A 17,123-nucleotide genomic window follows, 5' to 3' on the forward strand; every position below is an offset into this window, starting at 1 on the left:
CTCGTCACGACTCCCAGCCACCGACAGCTCCAGACGCAGGGCCGGCCACTGCGCGGCACAGGCTGAGAGGCCGAGTCACGTTCTCCCAGGCTGAGGCCGCCTCTAAACCTGTGCCACTCACTGGGCACCAGGGTCACGCACCCACGCGGGTGAAACAAAGGCCCTCAGCCTCTAACCGCCACCTGCAGGCCCCTCTCCGCTCGGGCTCCCAGAGCAGAGGCTGCAAGCGGCCCCGGGTGCAGGGGTGCTCTTTGATTCGGGGGTCTCCCAGCTTTGAAACAGGCCGACAGGTCGGAGCCCACACGGACGTGCACACGCACAGCGCAGACGTGGCCCGCTTCGCGGCTGCCGGCTGACGGGGTGGGGTGACCCAGGCCCCAGGCACCGACGTGAAACTACAGCTGTTCACGTTCTCACCTTGCTTTTCTATGTTCCCCACACCTCCTTCAGGGAAGATAGTTTACTTCTGAACGCGCACACGCACACACGCACACGCACACAAGCGTGCGCGGCATCCAGAGGGCACTTGCTTCGGTCCTCAGGGGACAAGCGTGAGGAGCGGGTCGCCGAGACCCCGAGACGGGAACGCGAGGGGAGAGGGGAGGGCGACGCAGCGGGAGCCCCTCCGCCCCTCAGCCCTCGCTGCCCTCCTCCTCCTTTGCCTTCTCCAACCCCCGGCTCTGAAAGTGTACGGCGCCCGGCCCAGCCCACGGAAGCAGGTCCTCGGGGGGACCCGGCGCTGCTGCCGTCCTAAAGCTCTCTAGGGCAGCCTGGGGACAGCTGCCTGAGCCCCGTGGGCGTCTCCTATGGGTCGGGGGATGCATGCACCCACCCGGCCGTCAGCCCGCAGGCACCTCACTGCACAGGGACACACGGCTCTGGAAACTAGAAGCTGAGCCCTGGTTCACGCCTGTCTGGGGCCCGTGGAGACCGGTCGGCACGCGGGACGGTGCTGAGACCCTGACCGGGGCCTGCAAGCTGCCGGCGTGACGGCCCAGGGCACGTGGGACCAGCACCGCTGGCACCCGGGGCTGCTCCAGGTGAACCAGGTAAAACTACAGAACGGAACACTGGTGATGCCACAAACGAGCTGAGAGAAAATTCCAGGGGCTGGCGGCTCCAGGAAAGCAGCTCCAGGTCCCACACCCCAAGCTCGCACGCAGGGCCAGCCTCTCAACAGCACCGTAAGAAGCCTCGGTGTTCCAAGGACATCCGTGGCAATCTCCTTGCAGAAGAGTCTCTAGTCACACGAGCCGTTCCAAGCAGCTCAGAAGTAAGAGCGGAGTGTGTGGAGCCTCCGTCCACGGCCGGAAATCGGGGCCTCCCGGGTGCAATCTGAGCAAGACCGGCACTTCGGGGGGCTGTCAAACCCCGAGCTGTGGCCGGGGTCACCGTGCACGGCAGTCGTGACTCAGCACAGAACGCAACCATCCTAAACCTGCCCCGCTGACAGATGCCACCCTCCCTCTAATTCCAAAGAACAGGGGAGGGGGTGGATTTTAGTGGAAGCAGAAGAAGCCAAAAGCAGATCAGATCGTGGGGTCCCTCCCTCTCCCGCAGACGCGGGGTGGGTGGGGAGGTGGGGGGCGTCCGTCCAGAGCTGCCAAAGCCGCTGGCCCCCCCCCGTGGGAGCCGGAACCTGGCCGCAGGGCACGGAGGATTTCCCCCCGGGAGAGCCGGGCCCAGGGCCAAGCGCAGCCTTGCTCATGACAGTGCAGGATGACAACACAGGACGCACGCGGGTGCCCAGCTCAGCTGTGAGGGAGCAGACCTTGGACCTGGGACCTCGGCCCCCCGCCGTGTGGGACCCTTAAGCAAGACCACCAGGCCCCGCCCCAGAGGACCCCCCAGGGAGAGCCCTCCGTGGGTCCACAGCGGGTCGAGGGGGAGAAACTCAGGAGGGGGAGGGTCCCGTCCTCTCCCACATCCAGGTGGGCCTGGCAGCCTCCTCATCGAGCTTATTCATCGTCAGGCCTCGGGTCCCCAGAGGATCTCTCCCAGGACGGGCCCCGCCCCCTGCACACCACACCCTAACCAGCCGCTGTGGCTTGGGGCGTTCCTGCAACCTCCGAAGGAACAAACAAAAGGAACATCAAAGAAACATACGTGAAAGGCTCTGCGGATCCCCATGGGATTCATTCACCCCGTGGGGAATAACCCATTGCTTTCCGCAAACTTCTAAGAAAGAGAGAAATGTGCGAGTGAGAAAACCAGATTGGTAGCCTTTGTTACCCGAACTTCAGGACTGAGACTTGTTAGCTTGCACACGGTTCCTTAATTTACCCCAGTTTACACCGAGGGCCCCGGGGCCCCTGCCCTTTGCTGTGATGTGAGGAAGCCAAACCGCAGTTTATCTGCAGAGCTTAAAAATGAACTTCCCCTTGTCACGTGCTAATGTGTATTCTGGACTTCCTGGGGTTTCCTTTATTAGACTTGAGTCCAAGTCTATCTCAGAAAGGACTCCGGGTCATCTCAGCCTCGCACTTGCAAGGGGGTGAGGAGGACAGTTAACCTGCAGAGGGGCGTGGAAGTGGCTGTATCCCCGCTCTGGGGCCCTCAGGGACCAGCCACAAAACTGCTCAACGCTGCAAAATGGGCCAGGACCTCATCCTACCTTTAAAAAAATGCCTTATTCTTGGCTGGTCTTTACACTGCACGGGCCAAAATGGGTGGAACATTATTATATATATGATTTTACTTATAAAAGCAACGTGTTTTTCTTCCTTCTTCACTAACCTTTGTTTACTCTTTTTTTTTTTTTTTTTGGCTGTGTTGGCTCTTAGTTGCGGCCCGCAGGATCTTCGTTGAGGCATGCGGGATCTTTCGTTGTGGCACATGGGCTCTTCGCTGCAGCGTGTGGGCCTGTAGCTGTGGGGCGAGGGTTCCGGGGCACATGGGCTCTGTAGTTTGCGGCACGAAGCCCCTCCAGTCGCAGCCCGGGAGCTCAGCAGTTGTGGCTCGCGGGCCTAGTTGTCCTGCCACGTGTGGGATCTTAGTTCCCCGACGAGAGATCGAACCCACGTCCCCTGCATTGGAAGGCGGATTCTTTACCACTGGACCGCCAGGGAAGTCCCGAACCTTTGTTCACTCTTATCCATTAATAAAATTGGGACAAGTTTTTTGGATGAGCCTGAGAGTGGGTTAAACACATCCTCCTAACTTGTCTGGTGTTGATTTCTCAGCGGCCTCATTTCCATGTGTGGGGAGAAGCAGACTCTCCGAATCACTGGTGAAATGATCCAGGTCACCTGAGCAGGGGACATGGGAGCTAGATTCTCCCCCCACCCCACCCCCGGCTAATGTCTGCGTACAGAGAGCACCCCCGGCCCATGGAGAGGTCACTGCTGCAGGGGGGCACACGACAGTGAAGCATCCCCAGCCCCCAGAGGTGGGTAAATATTTACACCCTTGTCCCACTGTGAGAGGCTGAGTTTCCCCAAGCATCTCCCAGGCGAGGTTAGCACAGGGGGGTCAGAGCAGCTGTCCCTACCCAACTGTGCATGTCCTGCCCGTAGCCTGTGTTTGGGGGCTACGAAGACATCACAAGACAGCACCCTAGATTTACAAAATAGTTAACGGATTCATTAATACCCACTTCCTGTCATAAAAGCATTGTGCCATAGAGATAAAACCGCAGAATGATCCAGAAAAAACAGTTACAGAATTCAAAACGTGGTAAATAACCAACTGTCACCCGACGTCCACAGTATCTAAAGGGGGACGGCTCTTCCCATTTCTTCCCAGACCCACGCAGCCCTGTGTGAGCTTTGTGGCCAGGCTAAGCGCTCTGTGCTAGCCCGGAAGCCAGAAGCACCTGCCGCCCCCGCCCCCTGCCTCCCTCGGGGAGCACAGCCCCTAATTACGCTGCTACAGGTCCCCTGCTCCTGCCGAGCCACACCCGAACACGAGATTACGCTTCTTGGTTAACACTTCACCTTTAAGTCACGGGTGGCTGCCCAGAGAAGCGCAGACGCTCCGAAGAGAACGCACGGGGAGCTGGTGCCATCCCGGGGTCCCCTCGTGGGGTCGGGTAACGCAGCTCAGACCACGCGGCCAGGGAGGGTGCCGCCAGACCGCACGGGCGGCCACACAAGCCCACGCTCTCCCAGCCCGGCCCTTCCGCACGCAGCCACATCCTCCCCAGGAGTCCGCGGCCCAGTCCTGCTTCCCACGGCTCACGAAAACAGCTTTGGCTCACGGACCCAACCTGGCCACTCGCGCAGGTCCAGACCCTTCCGAGCCTCACTCTCCTCCAGCGTGAAGTGAGGCAGCTGGAGGGACGGTGACAGTTACCCTCAACCCTCTAACAACCCTGCGAAGTAGCTATTAGTCTCCTCATTTTACAGACACTAAAACGGAGGCACAGAGAGGTTAAGTGACTTGCCACAAGCTGCAGAGCGATGCTGCTCCCACATCCCCCCTCCCGGGCACGCCCCTGCTCGGTCAGGCGCTGAGCTGCGGGGACGGGGGGTTCCGCCCGCTAGGTCCACACTCCCCCACCCCCAGCGTGACACACAACAAGTCCCCGAGCATGGCCACCTGTCCCCGGGGGGCGGCTCCCTGGCTAGAACCGGGGCCCTGGAGGAAAGTGGAGATGCTTTCCGCAGTGGCCGGGAGCTCAGGACGGGTCTCTCGGAGCCCGATGGGGAGACTGTGCCCCCCTGCAGGACGTCTGCTCTCAAGGCAGGAACCACGCTCACTGGTCACCCAGGAACCCGCGGGCCGTCCTGCTGGTTTCCGCTCTACTCCTCGGGGGCAGAGCCCAGCAAGCTGCCCGGGGCCAGGAGACCCCGGGGCCAGGGGGCGCTTGCAGAAGGGGGCCTGCTGCGCCCTCACTTCACCCGCAACTCGTGTTCTCAACGGTGCTTCTCTTCGGTGCCCCGCTCTGCACCCTCTCTACAGGGGCCCCACAGGTTACAAAAACCCTGAAAAGGAAGAGACAGAGGACCAAACCGCGAGCTGCGGCACAGCCCAAAAGCCTGGCCCAAGGGGGCGGCTGGGTCCCCTGAGCGGGCCTGCCCTGCCCAGGGCCCTACTTTACCTAAGGTGGTTTGCGACCCAGAAATTCAGACGCACTAAAACTGACGGACAGTGTCCTGTTCGCCACCCTCCCGGCCTCTGCTTTCCAAGGAAGACGGCACGTTTCAAGGACCCCAAGACGCCTTCATAACAAGACAGACTATTGTCGTCTGCTACTAAGAGCGGGAAGCAGTGACCAGCAAGGGGGCCTAAATAAACGCTGTGGAGGCGTCCCCTCCCCAGAGCTGTTAACCAGGGGGCAGGTACACCTTCGGACAGACTAAGCCTTAGAGTAGAAAACGGTAAGTTAATGTTTAGTTTTGTTTTAATGATAAAAGTAAGCGCTGCCCTTGTTCAATGGGGGTCACTTTATATATTTAGAAATTAATTCTGCACATACAGTTTCTATTACTTCTAAGAATTCTCCAGGTTTGGAAAACACACTGTGTGCAGAGTGTGTGTGTGCACACGTCTGCACGTGTGTTCATGTTTGTGTGTGCATATGTGTGCACACGTAGTATCCTGTTCCTGGGAGAACAGGGAGAGCAGAGAGACCCCTTCCCGTCTTCCTTAGCGCCTCCCCAAGACCTGAAAATCCCAGTTATTATTATTCCCATAAAAGCATGACTATGTTGATGGGTTTGTCTTTTTTTTTTTTGCGGTACGCGGGCCTCTCACCGCTGCAGCCTCTCCCGTTGCGGAGCGCAGGCTCCGGATGCGCAGGCGCAGCGGCCACGGCTCACGGGCCCAGCCGCTCCGTGGCACGTGGGATCTTCCCGGACGGGGGCGTGAACCCGCGTCCCCTGCATCGGCAGGCAGACTCTCAACCACTGAGCCACCAGGGAAGCACCCGGTTTGTCTTATTTATCCTTTGATCTGTAGAGTCTTGGAAGGCAAGGCCAACGTTTCCCGTGCATCCTGTGAAATGCCCAATTTATGGCCCCACGGGCCCATGTGCAGCATCTGCAGGTGGCGTCCAACTGCCGTGGGACAACCAGGGAGGCAAAGGTCACCCCCCACCCCACCCCCGGGCCGACTTCACCTAAAGGTCAGCCCATGCGATGCAGAATCGGCCCCTAGACGACCCCTGAGCACTTTCTGCAAGGAGGAGAGCTTTTGGAAACTAGCTTTTCCCGACCAGTCTGTGATTCACACGTTAGGTCAGGCTCCAAGTTCCTGCTGCTGCCTCGGGGTGGCCCTTACACTGGCCTCCACGTGCCCTGATGCACAAAAGCAGCACGTCCCAGGTCAGATGCCCAAAACCCTCCCAGACTGTTCTGAAATATTCTGTCCAAAAAGGGTGCCTCCACCACTTCCAGGCCCCGGTGTCAGTGAACCTGGACCGGCCTCCTGCACGTGAAGGGCTGAAGAGATCTGTGTGCCAGGGGCCAACAGCCACTGTCCCCCAGCCAGCTCCTTCCGGCCACACAAGTTCCTGCTTAAGAAAACCCAACATTCTTTTATTATTCACTGAACTGGGGGGTCCTCGCACAGATACACATAGGGAAGCGGGCTGGGCTGGGGAGAGTGAGGAGGAGGTCTAGTAACAATTAGAACTAAATTGCTACTAATTATAGTGAATCCTGTGCAGGTGAGAAAGAGGTAGAAGAGTCCCATTCAGGACCCAGGCTCTGCCTGGTCCCTCCTCTTCCCTCCTGACTGGACAGCCTGCCTGTCCGGGAAGGACACAGGCAGAGAGGGAAAGGCCCTCGAAGAGAAGGCCAGAACACCCTCCGCAAAACCAATGAACAGAAAGTCAAGAGACCGAGCAAAACCGCAGCGACCAGGGGTTTTCCGTCCCCGAGACCCTTCCTTCCGGTCAGGGTGTGCGCAAACACATCCTCGGGTCCAAGCGCTGAGAAATCCTTTCTCCAAATACGGAGGCGGAGCTGAGCGGAGCAGGAAATGATGAACAGAGAAAGGAACGCCACAGACTCCAGACGGACGGGGCCAGCTGCGGCTCAGGAAGCACAGGGTCCTCTGCCCTTCCCCCGCTAACGCCCCAGGAAGCATCGCCCTGGAGTTGCAAGGTCTCCGGGAGCACGGCCAGGAGAGCCAGGGGACCATGGGGCATCTGCGGCCCACCTGGCTCGGACGGCTCGGGTCCTACCGGGCAGGGCGCCCACTTCCAGGGAGCCGGGCTCCCTCACCCGTACAGCCGGGCGGGAGACAAGAACCTCGCGCCTCGGGGGGCGAGGAGGCCCCCGGCAGCCCCCCACTCGCTATGGCTCATGTACCCCCGTCTGCAGTACTTCCCGATTCACCGTAACGCCCTCTCGCTTGATCCCAGCGTACTCTCCCAGGCGGCCCAGCCCGGCCTGGGGTCCTCGGAGCTTCTCAAAGCCTTGGGGACCCCACCTGAGCGCAGCCAGGAGAGAGAACGGGCCAGAAACGAACAGGAAAAGAAGCCACAGGAAAAACCTGGCTTGTGGGCCTAAAATGTGAAAGGTGTCTGATGCAAATACAAAATATTAAAGAATCAAAAAGTGCAGAAAAGACGCTCGAGTCACAGGAAGCGTAAAAGCAGGCGTCCCAGCAGCGAGGCCCCAGAGCGGGGCGGGGACCCGGCCAAGCCGCCCTCAGGGCTCTCAGACGGCAGGTGCCACCAAGCACACACGCCCAGACCCCCGGGGTCGGGCCCACGTGGGCCCCGTGACTCTGCAGCCTCCACCACGTCGGGCAGAAGAAACAACAGCAGGAATGCCTGAGGAACAGGAAGCTCTTCTAAACGCTGCACGCCTCGCTGCGCGACGAGGCCGGTGCCCCGGGCCACGGTCCCGCCAACGGGAGAGAGCCTGCAGGAACCGCCGTGGGCCTCCCCCGCCATCACCGCGCGGTGACACGACACCACGCACCTCTGCCCCGAGGCAGGCCGGGGGCGCGGGCGCGTGTGCGCGCACACCGTACTGGGACGCGAGGGGCCCCCGTGGGAAGGTCAAGGCGAACCACCCCTCCCTCAAGTGAACGCTCTGCCTCACGGGGTGCAGGCCTTTCTCAGGGGAGCCCGGGGACACCTCGCTCCTCCAGAAGGTCCTGGACGTACCACACACGGGCGGGGGGTGTCCTCCATGGGAGCATCGCATACACGGTGTCTTCTGCCCTTGAAACTCACCCCTACAAGGTAGATAAAACACCCAGTCGTCAGATGCTAAGTTGAAAACTGCTTGTGGCAGTCACAGCCCCAGGACAGGCCAGCAGGGCCCCTTGAGAAGGGCGAGCTCGCAAGCCGCAGCCCAGAACAATCTGGAATTCCCCAGCCGGCCCTCACCCCGAAGGCCATGGGAAAAGCAGCCCCGGCACAGCAGCCCACGGCAGAGTTCTAAAACAAGGCAGCTGGGCCAGGTCCCCTGAGGTCTGCACACCGATGGGAGTTCTGGAACCAGCTCGGGTTCCGGGATCTCTGCAAACAGCTCTGTACCACCATCTCAGCCCGGCTCTGGGAAGTCCCCAGTCGGCTGGGTCCCAACAAGCAGAGGCCCAGAGGCTCCGGGCCTGGGGCTGAACCACCTCCGGCTGGAGTTTAACTGCCCCACTTCACCCCTGCCCGCTGTTACCTGCCTGGCCAGGGGGCTTCTCCTGCATAAGGCAACCTCGGGGCCTGGGTCCCACCCCAGCAGGAGGAAGAAATGGTCAGAAGCCAGAGGGCAGGCGTCAGGAAGAAACAGTGCTGCTCCTGCCCCCAGGGCAGCCTGCAGCCTGTCCACTCAGAGGCGGGCCCCTTGTGTAAAGCATGGTCTCAAGTGAAATTGCTCAGGTGCCCAGCAGCTCAAGACACTCAGCTGGGAGGTGGTCAGCAGGCCCTGAGCCCCGGGTGTCCTGGCCTCTCAGAACCACAGGTTCAGGCGCAGGTGTCACTCTCCTAAGAATCTCCCATAAATGCTCGTTCAAAGATTCTCAGGGAAGGGGAGGCCTTGGTGGGAAGTGAGCTGTCTACTGAGGAAGTGACTTGATAACACACCCAAGAAGGCCGTTCTTCACTGACCACAGGAGGAGTGCCTGGGCCTTGGTAATTCCGAGTTCATTACAGGACAACTGAGGCAGTCACAACCTCTCCTGCTGTGTGACTTTGGGAAAGTGACCTGGCTTCTCTGAGCCTGGGGGGCAGGGGGGTGGCAGTTAAGACACGTGCCTGCACAAGGCACAGAGTCGTTACCAGACCCTGACAGGACCACGTCCAGCGGGGGCACCTGCTTCTCCCCGGCGTGTCCAGGGCTCTGCGGGCAACGACGGATCCGGCATCGTGGAAACGTCCGGAGTGCACAAAATCAGACCAGTCCGGCAGAGCGAAAACGGAAAACGACAGCTTTTTCCTCAGAGGAAAAACCACACAAGACAAAGCTACAGAGAAGATCCAGGGGCACGTGTAGCTGCCCTCAACCGCGGGGGGCTCGGCCACGGGGGCTCCTGGGAGGGCCAAGCGGCGTCACAGGAAGGAGAGACAGGCCCTGATTCCACACACGGATCACACCCGACGGCACCCACTGTCGAGTCCAAATCAAAGCTCCAGAGAAAGGCAGGCTAGTTATCAGCCCCCCACTCGGTCAAGTGTCCCGAAAACCCAGAAGCCCAGGCCCACTCCTGGGCTCCCGCCAGACCTGGGGGGCGGCCGAAGGGGAAGCTGGTCCCAGGAGAGGCCGGCGACCAGGCCCTGGCAGTGGTGCTGCTGCAGGCAACTGATGGCACTGGCGGCCGCCAGGCAGAGAGCGAGGCTGTGTCCGGAGCACGAACGGGGCGGCCTGGCGGGGGAAGCACGGCCGCCGACCGCGGCTCCAGGCTCTGAGTCACCCTGAGTGCAAGAGAGATGCGGCGACTTTGCCTGCCTTTGGATTTTATCCCGCTGGCAATGGGGGCCGAGACAGAACACTTCTTGACACTTTGGAAATTATTCAGACAACAGGAAGAGAAACTATGCGGAGAGGGAAACAGGCACCGGTCTGACTTAGGAGTGAAGGGCCCAGCGTTCGGATCAAACCCTGAGCGGGGGCGGTCCAGCCTCCCCCAGGCCTCCACGGCAGGTCTCAGGCGTAGACACGTGGCCTCACCGACAGGGCCCTCGCCCGGATGCTGACTGGGCCTGCCACGGGCTGCAGGCTTATTTGAAAACACAAACGGGCGAGGCCAAATCTCAGGACAGAGCGGGCTGGCCCGGGATCTGCCCTGCGTGCAGAAACACAACCCGTGTCTGCAGACACTCGGACGACTAGGGTCACGACCGGTGGTCCCACGGTCCACTTGCTGATCCATCACTTCCGGCCAAGAAGCTTCCGATAACCAGCAGCTTTGAGTCTGACCCCAAAGCCGTCGTGTGGAAGTGACACGTGGGTCCCGGCCCACAGCGTGAGCTGGGGCGCGTTCGGGAGACACTCGCCGCTGATTTCTTTTTTTTTTTTTTGTGGTTCGCGGGCCTCTCACTGTTGTGGCCTCTCCCGTCGTGGAGCACAGGCTCCGGACGCGCAGGCTCAGCGGCCACGGCTCACGGGCCCAGCTGCTCGGCAGTATGTGGGATCTTCCCGGACCGGGGCACGAACCCGTGTCCCCTGCATCGGCAGGCGGATTCTCAACCACTGTGCCACCAGGGAAGCCCCTCGCCGCTTATTTCTAAGGAGGATCACGAAACGTGCATTTACACCGCAATTTGAATGTGTTCACTGTTAATTCTGGAAGTCGCCTCACACTTAAAGAAAAGCACGGGGTCATTTGCGTGGATGGTGGGACTTTAAATTCCCTCTCAGCTGGGTCAGGGTTTCCTGAACACAGGGCTGCAGCCCGCACCACCCGCGTGTCTGGGTCCGTTCGAGGTCCCCTCCCAGGCCAGCCCTCAGCCCGTTACTCACCCGCTCTTGGACCTGATGGCAGCCCCACGCTTTTCCTGCACTGAGTGAGCCTTGTGTAATCTAGGAAATTATTTTACCTTTCTGGGCCTCGGTGTCCTCTACAGAACATCGTTCATTCCATTCTTTAAGTGGTTGTGACTTTTAAACTCTTTATTTACCTATCTGTAGAGTACACATAATAGTAATATTCTTGCTTTTTCAAACAGACCTTTTATTCCCCTCTTCCTATAAAACCGTCTTCACACTCCCCAGCCCCGGGGGTCCAAGTGACAGACGTGTGTGGGTCTCGTTTCTGCACCTGCACACCCGTATCTGTTGCCTTGCTCTTCTCTGGGACCTTTGGAGACACGCTCTGCATGCTGCTTTCGTTCCAGTCCCACCCCACGGGCTTCCTGCATGTCACATGGCCAGGCCGGGCTCCAACTTATTTCTCTGAAAGCTGCATAATATTCCAGGCTGTGGAAGCTCCATAATGTAACTGCCCCTTCAACTGGCATTTATCAGTACTCTGTCTCCCCATTTTGCTATCTGAACGTCCCACCGACTGGGCACAGCTGGAGCACAGACCCCCATGTTGACACTGGGTGCAGGGGACAGACAACCAGCGAGGCCTCCCCACTCCTGCCTCACCACCTTCTCCTGACTTGCTGAGCTGGATCTCTAACCCGTTACAAGATTAAGAGAACAAGTAGCTTCAAAGCGTACCAGCAGTAACACCTTGCCAGCGACGCAAGGGCCTGTGCTCACGCAAGCTCGCTGAGCTGCACAGAAAGGGCCCTACTCTCCCCTGTGACAGAGGAAGAAACTGAAGCAGAGTGGGATCAGATGTGCCTGAAGCTGAGGAGGTAGCGAGAAAGGTGGCCTGGACTCAGTCTCAGGTCCCAGCCTCCCCTCCTGAGCCGCCCGGGCCCGGCATGGACCCTCCTCGCTCGGAAGCAGCTGGGGCACCTGCAGCCTCCGCTTTCCAGTGTGACTTGCAAACCTCACTTCTCGGGCTTAGCTGCTCCCACTGTGGTTGTTTCTAAAGCGTGATTCTCCGATGTCCTGATTTCCCAAATACTCTCTGGAAGGTGTGAGCGTTGACACACGCAAGTGCCTCGTTAGCTTCAGAGAAACAAATCCAGATGTCGTCTGCCAAGTGGTGTTTTGCAGCCCCATGACCCATCCACAGGGCCCCACCACCTGCAGACCCTTTTCCCTGCGTGCCCGGGGGCTACGTGGGCTGCAGGTGGCCCCACTCGAGGGGTCAGCTCTGGATCTCGTGCCCTGTTCAATGGCACCTTCACGAGTTCTGTCCCCTCCTGCTTCCGGCCAGCACCTGCACTAGGGGCCGTGTGCACATGCCCCGGTCCAGTCCTCCCACAGGCGCCAGTGGCCCGGGCCCACCCCCCTCAGGGACACCGGTGGCCCCTCCTGTCCAGGCGCGTTACCAGGCAGGAGGCAGCACGCGAGGTGAGCTCCCGCCCGCTGCAGGCCAAGACCCTGGGCAGGTGACTCCATGCGGGCTTGTGAGAGCTTAGGTGCAGTGAGACAAGACGCACGCCAGACCCTGAAGTCTGCACCCTCCCCACCTCGCAGGCCAGCACACGCCACTGCCCGGAGGAGCCCAGACCCGCAGACAGCGCCAGTCTGCACACCGGTCCTCAGGGGCCAAAAATAGCCCGCGAGCTGCGCTCCCAGGTGAATAGAGTATCCAGGCTAATTTTAGCATCAGAGAGCTCCGGAGAGCACGCAGCCCCTGATGCCAAGAACCGTGCGTGGCCGGCGAAGCTCCCCGCGCCCCGTCTCATGCGCACCCTCACGCCGACGTCGGCCATCGTGCGCACAGAACGTGTCCTCTAACGGAGCCTGTGACGCCCGGCTGCTGACAACCACTGCCACTTATAAGCTGGACCGCCCCACCTGAGCCTTACAGACCCCGGGGCCGGCACGCCACTGCTTCCCACCTTGGAAACTGGATTAAAAACTCACACTCTCGGTAGCGTGGCCCTAGAACCCTGAGCTCCCAACCCTGTGGTCTGGGGCTTCTTCCCCAGGCCGCCCGGGGGCCCTCCCTGCTCCCCGCTTCCCCGACCTGAGGGGCCTCCTGCTTCTGGGGGGGGTGATGATTGGGGGCCGGGCGGGCCTACAGCCAGCTGCCGCGGGGCCACGTCTGACTGAACGGGGGCACGTCGCTTCCCCTGTGCTCGCGCTGGACCCAGACCGCCCCGGCCCTTGGTGACGGGTTCTAATCTGAATGAGAACGAACAGGAGTGGGTGCTCTGAGCCCGGGGAGAGCAGGGGGGGCCGCTGCTCTGGATCCAAGGACAGTCTGCCCTGTGGCCTCACATGGGACTCGCCACGTACCCCCAAGCTGCCCTCGAAGCTGGCCAGGACGAGACCCACTCACAGCCCAAGCGGGCTTTTCTCACCCTCAAGGGCAAGGCCAGGATTTTCTCTTTTTTTAGCTTGAGAGAAATACCTTTGTATATTGCTCTTAATTGAACACATTTATCAAGATGACACTTTTAAAAACAAGGAGTAACTATCGTGGAAAGGGGAAATATCACCGGCAAGTAAAGCTACGTTCCAAGGCCTAAAGGAGTGCCGAGTGCAAAACGACCCTGCCGGGCAGAGGAGCTCTCGTCGGGCATCTTCACCCGACGCCGCCTACAAATCTTCACGTTGCTTCCCTTCCAGGGCGAAAGCCCTGACTCATGGAAAGCCCGTGGAGCACACTTCCTCAAGCCGCCTCATAGGAAGTGTGTTCAGTCTTGCATGACATGAGATACTGCTGTTACCAAAGATAGACCGCGGGTAAGGTTTTCAAGTGTGCAGAAGGGCCATCCAAAATAACTGCGAGATTTAAGTGGGGAAAGACACAAGTTCTTCAGAACAAGGACTTGAAACAGTTACAATAAAAATATCCTACTTTTATTTGGCACTTTCTTACGTATTATCTCATTTGCGAAAGGTGGAAGGAAAGAGAAAGGGGAAGAGGGGCAAAAGGAATAGATTCTCCTCATTTTTCCCAGAGTTAGCCTCTCAATGACCACGTACCACCGCACGTTCCAGACTTTCTAAGGACTAAACGGCCAAGTCCCCCCACTAAAAACTCTTCAGCCCCCCAAACGTTCCGCCTTTCCCCTCAGCGACAGGAACGGTGACACTGCTGATGGTATAACTGCAGGGAGAATTTCTCTCTGCCTCTTTCTGGGCTGAGGGGCTCCCACCGGATGCTGCAAACAATGACTGCCGGGGGCGGGCGGGGGGGGGGGGGGGGCTGCCCCGGGCCCTCCAGCCGGCAGGCCTCCAGCAGACACGGGCACGCGGCCAGCCGGCCCGGAGACAGGGCTCAGCATGAACGGCCAGCCGGCCAGGGTCTCCCGGAACAAGGAGGCGAGCATATGCCTGTGACTCCTGCGCAGCCGCCCCTCCGCCAGGTCATCTCTGGTGTCCTTCCCCGTCATCGTACTTTCACGGCCGGGGCACTCAGGCAAGTCAGAGTCAAGACTGGCCACAGCAGAGGTCTAAGGAAACAAACGGAGAGCTCGGGGCACCACCCACCAGGCGCTGTCTACTCACAGGGGAAAAGACTAAGCCCCAGGCCAGTCCCCACAGCTCACCTCTGGGGCCGGCCCCGGCCCTAAGTCCGCAGCACGGCCCAGGACACCTCTCGGCTCCGATGCCTGTGCTGTGCGCAGGCCCTTGCTCCCTGCAAGCCCCGGCAACGAGCACGAGACACAGATGTCTCCCTCCTGCAGCCCCGAGCTGCAGGTGGAGACCCTTGGAGGGGGGAGAAGACAGGGGCTTCTGAGAGCTGGAGCTGCGTCCAGGGAGCTGGACACTGCGCACAGACGTTCCTGTTCATCCTCTCCGCTACAGCCCCCAGATACAGGGCGGGGCTCCAAAGGTTCTAATAATACCCCGTGCCCACGGACTCAGACCAGCAGATGTTCAGTCGCTGCACTAATCCTCAGCTGAGCCGGGCGTTTCTCTCACTTGTTTAAACTGAAGCACAAAAGAGGGAAAGCCTAACCGAGCAGCATCTTCAAACCCCTTCCTTCCACACGTGGCCCCCGTGTGCGAGGTCCAGAACCTCCCGTGAGGGCGCCCTGCCAGGCCAGCAGATCTCCTCCGTGCCATTCTCGAAAGAAGTCAATCCTCTCCGCTCAACAGACCACCGTTCCAGAACCCTCCCGAGTCGAGTCCAGGCAGGCCGTGCGGGGCCTGAACCCCAAAGTCCCCAGACCCCTTCCTGCCTGCTGCACCCAGAAGCCTGGCACAGCCCTCACAGCCATGCCCCACCCCTTCCTGCACCCTGATTAAGGAGGCACCTCGAGGCCTCTGGGTGGGCGTCCCCTCACGCTCACTGGACCCTGGCACTGAGAGGCACTTTCCCTGCCACACTTCAGGTGGAGTGCCATGCGTGTTGAACCTCTCAGCAGAAAGTGACAGCAGATTTCACCCAAGTAAACAAGAGAAACCCTCTCCAGGCAGGCTCCTCAAGGCTGAAGTGCGACCACATCCTATCTGCAGTGCTTCTGAGCCAAATAGCAACAGCGTCTCAGCGATGATCCATAAACCAAAATAAAGCAGACAGGAAACAACACGCTGATTTGGGGTAGCTGGAATTCCTAAGCAGCATCGAATGTCACCAGCAACTGACGCTCCAGCAGTCACTGGGCGCCTGGCTTGGTTCCCGGAGCCCCTTTTTCACATGGGAGTGTGGAGGACCCAGGCATTCAGTGGGCAAGAAGGGCCCCGAGGACGGGCAACACACCAGGGTCTCAGAAGCCCTCTCCAACGGGAGCTGTCCTCTCAGTGGGCACATTTATGGCATTAGCGTGCAACAGTCACTCCAGGAAGCGATCTTGTTTTGGGGGGAAGAAACTTGCACATCACCCTCCCAAGTTAAAACAGAACTGGGAAAAAGCAAGTCTCTCCAGATAAACCCAGGAAGTCCAGATATAGGCTTCCAGCCCACTCCAGAGTCTGCACTTCCCTCCCCCAGCTCTTGGGTCCAGTGAGAAAGGCAGACTGCTCTGGGGACACGACCTGAATGGCAGGCCCTGGTGGCCCCGCAACCAGTTCTCAATGGAAGGGGGAAGGGTGGCTCTTGTGGCGACCTGCCCGGAGGGAGCCCTGGGCCAGAGCGCTCCACGGAGTCACAAGCAGACACACACACACACACACACACACACACACACACACAGGAACACACACACAGGAACACACACATGCCCACACATCCACCTACACAGTCGCGTGCACACCCAGGCTCCATTCAGCCGCCCGCTCGGCCCCTCGCCCCTGGGGGAACGTGAAAGAGCTTCCACGTCCCCAGCGAAAGAAGGGTCTGGGTGCCGCACTCAGCGAGGCTCGGAACCCCGGGGTTGGTGTTTCTGGCACCTGAAATGCACTCATCCGGAGAGCGCCCGCACGCGCGCTCATGCACACGCAGATACACACTCCCAGCGGGGACCCGACCCAAGTCCGGCACCGCACCTCCCTCTGCTGCAGGCGACCCCACCTCCGGGGACCTGGGGCCGCCAGTGGCGTGGAAGTAGCGCAGGGAGCTGCGTCCCCCGGAGCCGCCGGCCCGGCTCGGCCCAGCCCGTCCTTGGGGGAGGTGGGGAGAGGGCAGCGGCCGGGCATCTCCTGGAGACGGTGAGGGAGCCGCGGCCCATCATCTCCCGGTGATGGGGAGGGGGCCGAGGCCCGCGGCCTCCGGGGTGCTGGGGAGGGGCCGCGGCTGGGGATCTCCAGGGGGTGGGGAGGGGCCGCAACCGGGGGCGCACATGGCCAGGAGGCGTCAGGCCTTGGCCCCCAGGGAAGGGGTCGGGGGCCTGGGGGCGCCCGCCGCGAGCCCCCTCGAAAACCCCGCCGCCCCCGCCAGCTCCCGGGAGCTCACCGATCTTGATCTTCACGCTCTGGAAGACCCGGAGCCCCTCTTCCTCCACCGCCATGCTGGGTCTGCCCGGAATTCGCGCGCCGAGCCCCGCGGAGCAGCAGGAGCCCGAGCGGCGGCGCAGTCCCGGCGCTCTGCGCCCTACCCAGTGCCCGCGCGTCCGCTGCACCTCCACCTCTGGCTCCGCCCGCACGCCCGCCCATTGGCTGAGGACGCGGTTGGGGGCGGGGAGGCTCCGCCCACGGCCCTGCCCAGTTCTCGATTGCCCAAGACCCGCAGAGGGGCGGGAGCGTTACGGTTCCGCCAACAGCGCGTCCCCAACTGCCCATTGGCTGAGGGCGAGGAGGCGGGAGCACGACGGCTCCGCCCACATCCCAAGG

At 60.6% G+C, this 17,123-nt stretch overlaps 1 protein-coding gene across 7 annotated transcripts in view; it reads right to left on the minus strand.

Moving 5' to 3' along the window:
- RASA3 (RAS p21 protein activator 3) overlaps positions 1 to 16,916 on the minus strand; it is an 87,366-nt gene extending 70,450 nt beyond the window's left edge. For 2 of the 7 annotated variants that reach the window (XM_067016782.1, XM_067016781.1), the window contains exons 1-2: positions 16,747 to 16,880; positions 8,063 to 8,133 (exon numbers count right to left, since the gene is read on the minus strand). In XM_067016782.1, the coding sequence (XP_066872883.1) occupies positions 8,063 to 8,102 (40 nt within the window). In that variant the 5' untranslated portion in view covers positions 8,103 to 8,133; positions 16,747 to 16,880. Of the gene's footprint in view, positions 1 to 8,062; positions 8,134 to 14,458; positions 14,718 to 16,746 lie in introns of those variants that run through there. The other 5 variants (XM_067016784.1, XM_059041534.2, XM_059041533.2 and 2 more) reach the window with 4 other exon arrangements.
- Positions 16,917 to 17,123: the final 207 nt, after the last annotated feature.

This window comes from Kogia breviceps, chromosome 16 (assembly GCF_026419965.1).
Source record: "Kogia breviceps isolate mKogBre1 chromosome 16, mKogBre1 haplotype 1, whole genome shotgun sequence".
NCBI classification, from domain to species: domain Eukaryota; kingdom Metazoa; phylum Chordata; class Mammalia; order Artiodactyla; family Physeteridae; genus Kogia; species Kogia breviceps.